At 38.2% G+C, this 12,963-nt stretch overlaps 2 protein-coding genes across 7 annotated transcripts in view; one reads left to right on the forward strand and one right to left on the reverse strand.

Moving 5' to 3' along the window:
• The window catches only part of LOC139748491 (zinc finger protein 516-like), a 34,036-nt gene extending 26,265 nt beyond the window's left edge, over positions 1-7,771 (forward strand). For 4 of the 5 annotated variants that reach the window (XM_071661567.1, XM_071661566.1, XM_071661565.1 and 1 more), the window contains one exon: positions 5,293-7,771. In XM_071661567.1, the coding sequence (XP_071517668.1) occupies positions 5,293-6,245 (953 nt within the window). In that variant the 3' untranslated portion in view covers positions 6,246-7,771. The remainder of the gene's footprint in view (positions 1-5,292) is intronic. The other variant, XM_071661564.1, reaches the window with a different exon arrangement.
• A 417-nt stretch (positions 7,772-8,188) lies between these two features.
• The window catches only part of alc (5'-AMP-activated protein kinase subunit beta-1), a 45,112-nt gene continuing 40,337 nt past the window's right edge, over positions 8,189-12,963 (reverse strand). For both annotated transcript variants that reach the window (XM_071661568.1, XM_071661570.1), the window contains exon 7: positions 8,189-8,388. The gene's annotated coding sequence lies outside the window, so the exon portion shown is untranslated. The remainder of the gene's footprint in view (positions 8,389-12,963) is intronic.

Below are 12,963 nucleotides of genomic sequence, written 5' to 3' on the forward strand. Positions count from 1 at the left end.
ATTATGGAATCTGATCACTTGTCCTTCAAAATCTACAGGAAGTCTACCAACTCTGAGAGCTATATACATTATTTTTTAGTGCATGCCTGTAGTTATGTCTACATTTTTAGGAGCATTACGGATATGTGATTCCATAAGTCTGGAAGACAAATATAAGGTGTATCTTTAGGCAGTTATGTTATCCTGAGTGGTTTGTGAATAAGGCTTACTGGAAAGCTAGGAAGACGTTTATGCTTCTCGTAACAAAAATGTGGAAAAGTATAATAAGTCTAAAAGTTTAGTGTTGACCTGTTCCCCTAACTTAGCTAATGTAAGACAGGTACTAAAAAACTGCTTTTAATGATGCTTTCCAGTACAATAACACTATCAGTAAGAGCTGAATTGAAAGTAGGCCAAATTATCCAATAATTGAATGTAAGGCATGTAAAGATGTATACATTGGCCAAAACAGTAACTGAGAAATGCTGTTGGCACTGTCATGTAGCACACAGGGATGACCACAAAATTGTGATCGCTAAATACTGTCATGAAAACAATCACCCTTTATACCTTAACATCCTAATCACATTGTACCCCTCTTCTGATTTTGCTACCTATACCATCATTGAATCTTAATTGCTAATACTGGGAACTTTAATTTGTCCCCAGATAACTTTAAAGCACATCCATTATCAACCAAATCATTATGAAAGAATTTTCAAGAAGTGATAACATAAGAAAAGTAGTTGAACACATCTTGTCACTGAGACCACCACACACACACACACACACACACACACACACACACACACACACACACACACACACACACACACGAGTACACTACACTACACTACACTTTCTGTTTACAATCAGGCCAGTGTGTAGTCAAGAATGACACAGGAGAGACAGAATTTTTGTGGTAGTGTTGGCATTTAAATAATTTTATGAATTGATTGCACCTGATGAGGTGGATCATCTCGGTGAAACGTGAAGTGATTCATGTATTGAAAAATTACGTTAAAAGAATTATCTGAACTACTGAATTGCAATATCACCTTTGCAACTGTTATCACAGACTAGTTTGATCAACATATCAACATGTATATATATATGTACATGTACGTGTATGTGTGTATGAATGGATGTGTCTTTCTTCGTCTGTTTCCTGGCTTTACCTCGCAAACACGGGAAATGGCAATCAAGTGTAATGAAGAATGATGGCTGATGAAAGTTAGGGTGAGAGAGTGTTATTAAATTTTAGGGAGGATAAAAAGATGGTTTGGAAGGAGGTAATTATAGTACATAAGACAAGAGAACAAATGGGAACATTGGTGAAGGGGGCAAATGGGGAGGTAATAACAAGAAGTGATGGAGTGAATATTTTGAAAGTTTGTTGAAGGTGTTTGATAATAGAGCGGCAGATATAGGGTGTTTTGGTCGAGGTGGTGTGTGAAGTGAGAGGGTCAGGGAGAATGGTTTGGTGAACAGAGAAGAGATAAGAAAAGCTTTGCAGAAGATAAAAGCTGGCAAGGCAGCAGGTTTGGATGGTATTGCAGTGGAATTTATTAAAAAAGGGGGTGACTGTGTTGTTGATTGGTTGGTAAGGATATTCAGTGTATGTATGGATCATGGTGAAGTTCCTGAGGATTGATGGAATACATGCATAGTGCCATTGTACAAAGGCAAAAGGGATAAAGGTGAGTGTTCAAATTACAGAGGCATAAGTTTGTTGAGTTTCCTGGGAAATTATATGGGAGGGTATTGATTGAGAGGGTGAAGACATGTACAGAGCATCAGATTGGGGAAGAGCAGTGTGGTTTCAGAAGTGGTAGAGGATGTGTGGATCAGGTGTTTGCTTCGAAGAATGTATGTGAGAAATACTTAGAAAAAGAGATGGATTTGTATGTAGCATTTATGGATCTGGAGAAGGCATATGATAGGGTTGCTAGAGATGCTTTGTGGAAGGTTTTAAGAGCATATGGTGTGGTAAGTAAGTTGCTAGAAGCAGTGAAAAGTTTTTCCCAAGGATGTAAGGCATGTGTACGAGTAGGAAGAGAGGAAAGTGATTGGTTCCCAGCAAATGTCAGTTTTGCGGCAGGGGTGTGTGATGTCTGTATGGTTGTTTTAATTTGTTTATGGATGGGGTGGTTAGGGAGGTAAATGCAAGAGTTTTGGAGAAAGGGATAAGTATGCAGTCTGTTGTGGATGAGAGCACTTGGGAAGTGAGTCAGTTGTTGTTTCCTGATGGTACAGTGCTGTTGGCTGATTCGGGTGAGAAACTGCTGAAGTTGGTGACTGAGTTCGGTAAAGTGTGTGAAGGAAGAAAGTTGAGAGTAAATGTGAATCAGAGCAAGGTTATCAGGTTCAGTATGGTTGAGGGACAAGTTAATTAGGAAGTAAGTTTGAATGGGGAAAACAGGAGGAAGTGAAGTGTTTTAGATATCTGGGAGTGGATTTAGCAGCGGATGGAACCATGGAAGCAGAAGTGAGTCACAGGGGGGGTGGGGGCGAAGGTTCTGGGAGTGTTGAAAAATGTGTGGAAGGCAAGAACATTATCTCGGAGAGCCAAAATTAGTATGTTTGAAGAAATAGTGGTTCCAACAATGTTATATGGTTGCGAGGCATTGGCTATGAGACCAAATTGGAGGTGGAAGGATGGAGTGGAAAAGATTTAAGTGATTGGAGCCTGAACATACAGGAGGTTGAAAGGCGTGCAAGGAATAGAGTGAATTGGAACAATTTGGTATACTGGGGTCAATGTGCTGTCATTGGATTGAACCAGGGCATGTGAAGCGTCTGGGGTAAACCATGGAAAGGTCTGTGGGGCCTGGATGTGGAATGGGAGCTGTGGTTTCGGTGCATTATACATGACAGCTAGAGACTGAGTGTGAACGAATGTGGCCATTTTTGTCTGTTCCTGGCTCTACCTTGCTTGGGTGGATGCTATTTTGTGTGTGGCGAGGTGGTGATGGGAATGGATGAAGGCAGCAACTATGAATATGTCTGTGTATGTATATGTATGTATACATTGAAATGTATATGTACGTGTGTGGGCGTTTATGTATACACATGTGTATATACTACCTCGCTAACGCAAGAGACAGCAGTTAAGTATAATAAATAAAATCACTGTCGTGTCTAACATATGTCATAAACATATATCACTTTCTTGCGGAGTGGAAGATAACAATTTGTAAAGGAAAAAAATGTTGGGGAGAGTAAGTGAGCTTGGAAAGGAGATTCACACTTATTTGAAGAATTACTGGGGGAGATTGAGTGTAGAATAGCATAATATGAGAGTAAATGAAGAAAGATGAGTGGGTGGGGAATGGAAGGTGTTAAGAGAAGCAGTAATGGCATATGCAAAAGATACATGTGGCATGTGAGAGGTGGGAGGTGGGCAGGTTAGAAAGAGTAGTTAATGGTGAATGAAGAGGTAAGGCTGCTAGTGAAAGAAATAAGAGAGGTATTTGGGCAGTACTTACAGAAAAGGAATCCATATGATTGAGAGATGCATAGAAGAAAGCAGGAGGAGTTCAAGAGGAAGGTGCAGGGTTTAAAAAAGAGGGCATACTAAAGTTTAGGTGATTAAGTATTAGTAAACTTGGGGGAGTATAAAAGGGTGTTTTGGAAGGAGGTATAATGTGTGAAATACAAGAGAACAAATGGGAACATCGATGAAGGGGGCAAAAGGGGAAGTGATAACGGGTAGTGATGAAGTGAGGAGGATATGGAGCTAGTATTTGAGGGGATTGTTAAACATGTTTGATGATATAGTGACGGATGTAGTAGGGTGTTTTGGTCAGGATGTCATGCAAAGTGAGTGAGTCATTGAGAGTGGTTTGGTAAAGAGAGAAGAGTTGAAAGCCTTGCATATGATGAAATGCAGCAAGGCAGATGGAGTATATGGTGTTGCTGTTGAATTTATTAAGAAAGGGAGTGACTGTGTTTTTAAGGATATTCATTATATGTATGGATCATGATAAGGTCCCTGAGGATTTGCAGAATGTATGTGTAGTGCCATTGAGAAGTTTGCTGATATTCCCTCACCCCTTGTCATTTGCCTTCTTTTTCATCCTCTGCACCTTCCTCTTGCCCTTCTGCTGTCTTTTCTTGTATATCCCCAAATCACTTACATTCATACCCTGCAAATATCCCTGATACACCTTTTTTTTCTTTCACTAGCAACTTAGCTTTGTTATCTCACCACTCACTACCCTTTCTCACTTGTCCATCTCCCACAGACCTTGGCAAAGTGAATGGTAATGTAGTTGAATTCCTTAAGAAAGGGGATGTTGATTGGTAAGTTCAGGTTCACCATATGTATGGCTCATGGTGAGGCACCTTAGGATTGGCAGAATTCCTGTATAGCCCTTTGTACAGAGGTATAGGGGACAAAAGTTTTTGTTCAAATTACAGTGGTATAAGTTTTTTAGTGTTGCTTGTAGATTGTAAGGGTGACTGGTGACTAAGAGGCCGGTGGCATGCATAGAGTGTCAGACTACGAATAATGTGGTTTCAGGATTGGTGGAGGATGTGCTGCAGATCTGGTGTTTGTCCACTCCCATGTCCTCTTTAAGTTTTCTCCATTCAAACTCACACCCCAACTAACCTGTCTCTTTCCATTGTTAAACTTAATAAGCTTGCTTTTCTTCACGTTTACACTCAGCTTTGATCTTTCATACACTCTCCCAAACTCAAGACACCAGCTTCTGCAGTTTCTCACTTGGATTTGTCATCAGCAAACAACTGACTCACCTTTGTGGTCCCACCCCCAACAGACTGCATACCTGCCTCTTTCTCTGAGACCCCTGCATTTACCTCTCATCACCCCATCTGTAAACAGATTAAAAAGCCATGGAAACGTCACACACCCCCTGCTGCAGCCCCACTTTCACGTGGGATCTCTCATCCACCTTTCTGCCTTCATTCACACCTTACTCACTATGTAAAAACTCCACACACCATTCAGTAGCTTTCCCAGTAACTTGCCATTTTACACTCAATCTCTCACACAAGCCTCTTTTCCAAGCTTACTTAATTTGACCACCCAACTGTCACTCATAACATTTCCCCCTTTCCAGAAACCACTATAAATCTTCACCCTTGCTGCCAACATTAGACGGCATTGTAAAATTATATAACTCGCTGGGTAATGCTTTTTCATACACTGAATGCTAGACTAGCAAAGAAACTCATCTTAGATACATTTCATATCTTTAATGCAATTAGAGTGAAGAGACCAACATAGCTAATGTATATAGTCACAGTGTCAAATCATATCTAAAAAAAAGACTTCTCTTTTTCCAGTAGGTGAACCACAAGTGTTTAAAACATATCCAATGGCAGCCCCTCTTGCCACAGGACCTGCACCTGCTCGTACTTCGGTGGTGCCGAAAGTCTTGCCAGCAGTTAAAGCAACACAAGACCCAGTGAAACGTACTGTGACCCAAGATCAAGGAAAACGTCATGTTTGTGAGATTTGCACAAAATCTTTCTCTCGATCTGACAAGCTCACTCTTCATAGACGCACTCATACAGGGGAAAAACCATATGCTTGCTTTTGTGGTAAGAGATTTGCTCGTAGTGACCATTTAAAGATTCATGCTCTTAAGCACAAGATGAACCCTGAAGTTCGCCATGCAATGTTGCTTGAGGCTAGAAATAATAAACAAATAGGAGCTGTAAAAAATCAAGAAAATAATACAATTGAAAAACAGCATTTGGAAGCAGCAATCCAGCTGAAAACAGAAGAGAACATTCATGTGAAGGAAGAGCCAGTGGAAGTTACTGATCAGTTCAATGCACCACCTTATGAAGATACCAGCAAGCAGGAGTGTAATGTTTGCCAGAAAGTATTTGGCTCTATTTATAAACTGTCTCGTCACTTACGCACTCACACTGGAGAGAAACCCTATGTGTGCTTCTGTGGAGAGCGTTTTAGCCGTTCAGATGTCCTTCGCATACACCAAAAGTCCAAACACATTCCTTATAGTACAGAAGTTTATCAGCATTCTGGTGGTGAACCAGTGCAACAGATGACACCAGTTGTTCCAAAACCAAAGGTTAAGAAGACTAAACTCATGAAATCAGATGGCATATACACTTGTGAATATTGCGCTAAAGAATTCAAAGCTGGATACAAGCTCACCGTCCATTTAAGGTACCACACTGGGGAGAAACCTTATGTATGTGATTATTGTGGCAAAGCATTTGCAAGGAGGGACCATATGAAAAAGCACAGAAAAATTCATGCCAAATGAATGTAAAACTCTTTAAACCTTTCAGTATTAAAGAGTAAATTTTGTGATTAATGTGAGCACAAACTCAGTCTTGCATAAAATTGTATTAGAAGTAATTTGTTGCAATACATTTGAATTGAAGTCCAGATTAGGTTAATAAGAAATATTTTTATAGTTTCATATGTAACATAGGAGAAACATAGCAGAAGCCTGATCATACTGAGAGTATCTTGGATCAAAAGTAGGGAACTGTGTATGAAACTTTGTTGTAGATTTTATTAATACATGGAATAATGTGTGCATGCATACATATACATCTTTTTTAATATGAATTTGCTGTTGCATTTTATAAGTAGTGTTGTTAAAACAAATGTCAATATTTTGATACCATGAAAATTCTTTAATACTTCGTGTTTCTAGTCTTATAAATACAGTGTTTAATCCATAGGTAATGCAACTGTTAATCTGGTAATAAAGATTCAGATCATCAAAATTTCTGGAAAGGTTTGGGAAAAGTGCAAATGAAAGTATATAATTGGTATGGTAGTTATAGTCTTTTGCTGTTTGAAATGTGAAACATACAGACTTTTATGACCCACTTTTAAGCATTTCCTTAGAAGATTTGTCTGATGAATAAGATTCTTCTGAATTATTCTTTATACATAGTTTGCATGTTTGTTTGTTTTTTGCGCAAGAAATGAAGACATGGAAAGTGTAAGCCTGTTATGGTACAAATTCATACTCCTTTGGAAATGAGGACAGAGGCAGCTCTCTCTCTCTCTCCCCCCAAACATATTATCTCTGTATAGCAATACCTCCCAGACCCAGGCATTTTGAGTGCCAGATTCTCCATGACCTGAATGTTTGGAGGACTTTTTAGTGTCTGAGTTACAGGAGAAAACATATGTACTAAATCATGTTAAGGATGTTTTGTTCACGTGGATGTGTTTCTTCTCCATCAGAAAACTAAGTCCTGATTAGTTGGTGTGTGCAAATGGGCATCTGATTGTCCAGTAACACTTCTGTTGGCTTTTCCAACATCTCTTATCTCAATCCTCTTGCATGTTTTTTTTCATGAATATCTTGAAGTTATTTGAAACAGAGTGAACTTTTCTTGCACTTTACAGTATGACGAGTGCAATGTATTACTTCTATTGTTTCATTTAGATTTTATCAATGTATCTATCTTTCTGTATCTCTTAATGTCTGTTCCCTTCAAGAACTCCATTAAAGGGATGTCCACAGCATCCGAGTCTCCATAACTGGTAATGCTTTGTAGTTTTTAATGCTTCACACTTAACTGGCCACTGGCAGAAGGCAACTCTAGCAACGTGTTTTCAGAGGCTCCTACCTAATGTTCCTACCAGCTACTGCTACTTACTGTCTTTTAATGTTCCAACCTATTATCTCTTCGAAATGCTGCCACCTTATGTCCCTACTTAATTCTACTTACTGGACTCTCTCTCTCTCTCTCTCTCTCTCTCTCTCTCTCTCTCTCTCTCTCTCTCTCTCTCTCTCTCTCTCTCTCTCTCTCTCTCACGCACAAAGTGTCCCATACCAAAACCATGCCTGACCTCCTCACAAAGAAGGCACCCAGTAAAAGTTTGCACATCCACATGAAGGAAAACATGTAAATTATAAACAAACTAGATAACAAAGTGCCTGTGAAAGACATTTTTAACCAATGTAATACAGGTTTGGTCAGTAGAGTATGACATTCACACTGCCAGAGAGATTTAAGGCCTTTTGGCATTGCCATTAAGCCTTAAGTGAGGCATAATAGATATTGCCCCAATAAAGACAGCCAACAAACAGTTTGAAACCATTGATAAGGTAGTATATGTGTGTATACATCCAGCAAAGGTGTAATGAAGCATTGGTCATATGCATGGAACTGATTTCTGTTGCCACCCAATTTGCTGACGCTAAAGATAATTGTTTTTAGGTTAAAATAAAATACTACATAGTAGAGATACTTTTTATTGAAAATGTTTAAACAAATCAAACAAAAAGTACTCACATAAGGTATACCCTTTTTGTCTCAGAACTGTACATCATTGCACACCATTTAATCCTGGTTTGGGAGGTATCACTATCGTGTTGAATTCATCCTGTAGAACCTAGTTAGTCAGCCATCACCAACAAAGTGTTTTACAAACTTTTTCTGGTCAAAACAAAGAATGTTTTATTGTTACTGATGAGTACTAGTAACATATTTAAGTAATATGCAAGATGAATTGTATACTGATAATGTTAGGTTCTTGTATTATCCAGGCTTACTTTTAAGATAACTTTGAAAAAAAAAGTTACCAAATTACAAGATCTCATCATGTTGACAACTGAAAATAGACATTTTATTTAAGAATATATTATTGTGTCACATAGCAGCCATTAAATGAGATACTGTTACTAAAGAAACTGGATTTACATACCAGAAAATAGGCATAAATTGCCAAGATGGTACAGTTGAAATTGTAACGCTATAGAAAATACGTATGACAAGACAATAGCTGCAAATTAATTGTCCCATGCCAGTGTGATAGTTGGTCTCAGTTTACATTATATAATGGGAGAATATGGGTTGTTCCAGTATTAGAAAAGGTTTTGAAAGTGATGAATATGAAAAGATCATATTTCCAAGAAAAATTGATTATGCAAGTCTTGCAGTAGTTTTAGGGGGCTGTCAAGAAAATCAGATGTTCAGAGGTAAGCAGCATCCCGTTAGTTCTCCTGTTGTATATTGATTCATATTCAATATTTTCATCAAAGTTATTCATTCTCCATGTGGGGTTAAGTACTTCTCTGATGATGTAGAATTTTCCTTAGTTTGACCCGTTATTGTCTTAAGGTCAGGTACTTTACATAATATTTAAAATTTGCATCAGTATGACAGATGATTCTTTCCTAGAGGGAGCTTTGTAGGTCCACTAAATATGATGTTTTTGCCATTAGTTCAGAATCTTTGTACTAGACATTTCAAAAGACTAACTTTTCAAGTATTTTTAAGAAAGCCAAGTGGCGATTATTACTTTCGAGTCCTAAAAACTGTTATTACTAGTTTCATACTCCTCAGCACCATATAACTGCCAGAAAATGTTATAATACTTTTGTACAATAATAGTAAAAGATATGTATATTTGCGTATAAATAAGTATTTTGTTAATTTTTTTACATATGCAATTTACATCTTACTCATTATTATGGGTCAAGATTTTTTAATCATTTGTTACTTTATAAAAATTTTTTACCCAACCACAAGACAATATTGAATGTATTGCTACAAGATTTAGGTTGGCTTCCTACATGTTATTGGTCAGTTCCTTTTTTTCCCCATTTCTTGTTGATTGAGATTACACTTGGTGACTGTAAGGTAACTAGTGATGGCGTACTTCCATATCACGTGTTTTCATTAATGTACATGCTTATTGTTGAAGTGTGTGTCATTGATGTAGATTTCTTGGGTTGTTGAGTTTCAGGAAACTGTTTACAAATCTGTACAAAGATGATTTGTTGTAATGTGTCCCCTTGCCACCACTGTAGCATAAATGGTATTTTTGTTCATGAACACTGTAGCATATATGGTGTATTTGTTCATGGGCATTGTAACATATTAATATGCTATACTGTATTTGTTTATGATCATTGTATCATATACAGTACACTTGTTTGTGAGGTTTATGGCATACATGCTAGTAGTTTGCCATCACTAGTAATGAAGAATCTAGACTCTGCCATTACGCATTGACCCTGTGAGCAATAGCTAGTCATAAGAATACTCTTTAATTATATGCTCTAGTCATAGATGTATTGTATTTATAGTGAAGATATGATAGATATTCCAATCATTCCAGATTTGTATGGTACAAACTCATGAAAGGTGAATAATTCGATAAAGGTTAATCAAGTTCTCTATAGTGCATAAAGGTCTTTTACATATTCCGACAAAACTTTAGTTTAAATTTTGGGCTTTGTAAAGGAAGAGTTATCATTGTGAAGTTCATTGAAATATAATTTCTTTGTCATAGTCAAAAGTTTTGTAAACTTGATGCAGGTAAAAGTAGTAATGTGTGTGTGCAGTCATGAAGAATATTATTTGTAGGTATGTGAAGTTCTTTTCTCACAAAATGCTTAATTTTTTCTTTCCAGTGTATATGTCCCATTTTTTATGCTGCATGCTTTTCTTTGTTTACAGCAGGTTTGCAGATGATTTTGAGGACAACACATTTACTAATTTCCATTTACATGTTCAGATATTTCATAATCATAGCCCTTAAATCTTGTAGTTTTTTAAGTACATTAGGGGATTTATTGCATTGGCCTTTTTATTTATTCTTTAAGTAACTCCTTAAGTGTTATATCTATGAAAAATTTATGTTGCAAAGAAATGGGAAGTGTAATAGAGTTTTTAATTTCAGTGCTCATAACTTTTAAGTTTCCAGATGATTTTTGGGGGAGGTCAGAGACTTAATACTGCTTGTACTTTTGAGCATTATGTAGAAATTAGTGTTATAAGTTTGATATTGTATAGAATGACATAAATAAACTTTCCTTTTTTCTGATCATGTTTCCATTGTAGTTACTTTTGATGATTGTTTAAGGTATACAAAGGTAACTGTAAGTGAGACAAACTGCAGATATAACAGGAAGCAAACATGGGTACATGTTTCACAGGATTGATACCCTTTCAATAATCATTGCAGTCTTCTGGAGATTGCTGAAGAAATGTAGACAATTTTTTTTTTTTTTTTTTTACAAAGGTTACCACTGATCAGTTCAGGACATTTGTAATGGAACAGTAACATAATTGTACAATTAGTTAGTAATGTCAAAGCTGTCAAACCACAGGTTATACAAGTAGTGGCTGTAAGTCTATTACAAAAACGTAACTACTGACCATAGCTGAAAGTTGTCAATTATGTCCTTTAAAAAGAAAAAGGTTGAATAAAGTGACTAGCTGTGAGCTCAAGTAGCCCTGCTTGAATGAAGCAGTGTAGTGTGTAATGTCAAAATTCCAGGTCGGGGATTGAAAAGATTTACAATTCACTCTGTTCCTTGCATGTCTTTCATCCTCCTGTATGTTCAGGCCCTGATCACACAAAATCTTTCTCAATCCATCCTTCTACCTCTAATTTGGTCTCCCGCTTCTCCTCGTTCCCTCCACCTCTGACGCATATATCCTCTTTGTCAATCTTTCCTCACTAATTCTCTCCATGTGACCAAACGATTTTAATACACCTTCTGCTCTCTCAACCACACTCTTTTTATTACCACACATCTCTCCTACCCTTTCATCACTTACTCGATCAAACCACCTCACACCACATATTGTCCTCAAACATTTCATTTCTAACACATCTACCACCCCGCACAACCCTATCTATAGCCCATGACTCACAACCATATAATATTGTTGTAACTACTTTTTTCGTACTATTTGCCATTTCCCGTGTTAGCGAGGTAGCGTTAAGAACAGAGGACTGGGCCTTTGAGGGAATATCCTCACCTGGCCCCCTTCTCTGTTCCTTCTTTTGGAAAATTAAAAAAAAAAGAAATGAGAAGGTAGGATTTCCTGCCCCCCACTCCCTTCCCTTTTAGTCGCCTTCTGCGACACGCAGGAAATATGTGGGAAGTATTTGTTCTCCCCTATCCCCTATACTATTTTATTCATTTATTTATTTTGTTTTGTCACTGTCTCCCGCATTAGCGAGGTAATGCAAGGAAACAGATGAAAGAACGGCCCAACCCACCCACATACACGTATATACATACACGTCCACACACACAAATATACATACCTATCCATCTCAACGTATACGTTTTTTTTTTTTTTTTTTTTTTTGCTGTCTCCCGCGTTTGCGAGGTAGCGCAAGGAAACAGACGAAAGAAATGGCCCAACCCACCCCCATACACATGTATATACATACGTCCACACACGCAAATATACATACCTACACAGCTTTCCATGGTTTACTCCAGACGCTTCACATGCCTTGATTCAATCCACTGACAGCACGTCAACCCCGGTATACCACATCGCTCCAATTCACTCTATTCCTTGCCCTCCTTTCACCCTCCTGCATGTTCAGGCCCTGATCACACAAAATCTTTTTCACTCCATCTTTCCACCTCCAATTTGGTCTCCCTCTTCTCCTCGTTCCCTCCACCTCCGACACATATATCCTCTTGGTCAATCTTTCCTCAATCATTCTCTCCATGTGCCCAAACCATTTCAAAACACCCTCTTCTGCTCTCTCAACCACGCTCTTTTTATTTCCACACATCTCTCTTACCCTTACGTTACTTACTCGATCAAACCACCTCACACCACACATTGTCCTCAAACATCTCATTTCCAGCACATCCATCCTCCTGCGCACAACTCTATCCATAGCCCACGCCTCGCAACCATACAACATTGTTGGAACCACTATTCCTTCAAACATACCCATTTTTGCTTTCCGAGATAATGTCCTCGACTTCCACACATTCTTCAAGGCTCCCAGGATTTTCGCCCCCTCCCCCACCCTATGATCCACTTCCGCTTCCATGGTTCCATCCGCTGCCAGATCCACTCCCAGATATCTAAAACACTTCACTTCCTCCAGTTTTTCTCCATTCAAACTCACCTCCCAATTGACTTGACCCTCAACCCTACTGTACCTAATAACCTTGCTCTTATTCACATTTACTCTTAACTTTCTTCTTTCACACACTTTACCAAACTCAGTCACCAGCTTCT

This window comes from Panulirus ornatus, unplaced genomic scaffold (assembly GCF_036320965.1).
Source record: "Panulirus ornatus isolate Po-2019 unplaced genomic scaffold, ASM3632096v1 CTG_496_pilon, whole genome shotgun sequence".
Taxonomy (NCBI): Eukaryota; Metazoa; Arthropoda; class Malacostraca; order Decapoda; family Palinuridae; genus Panulirus; species Panulirus ornatus.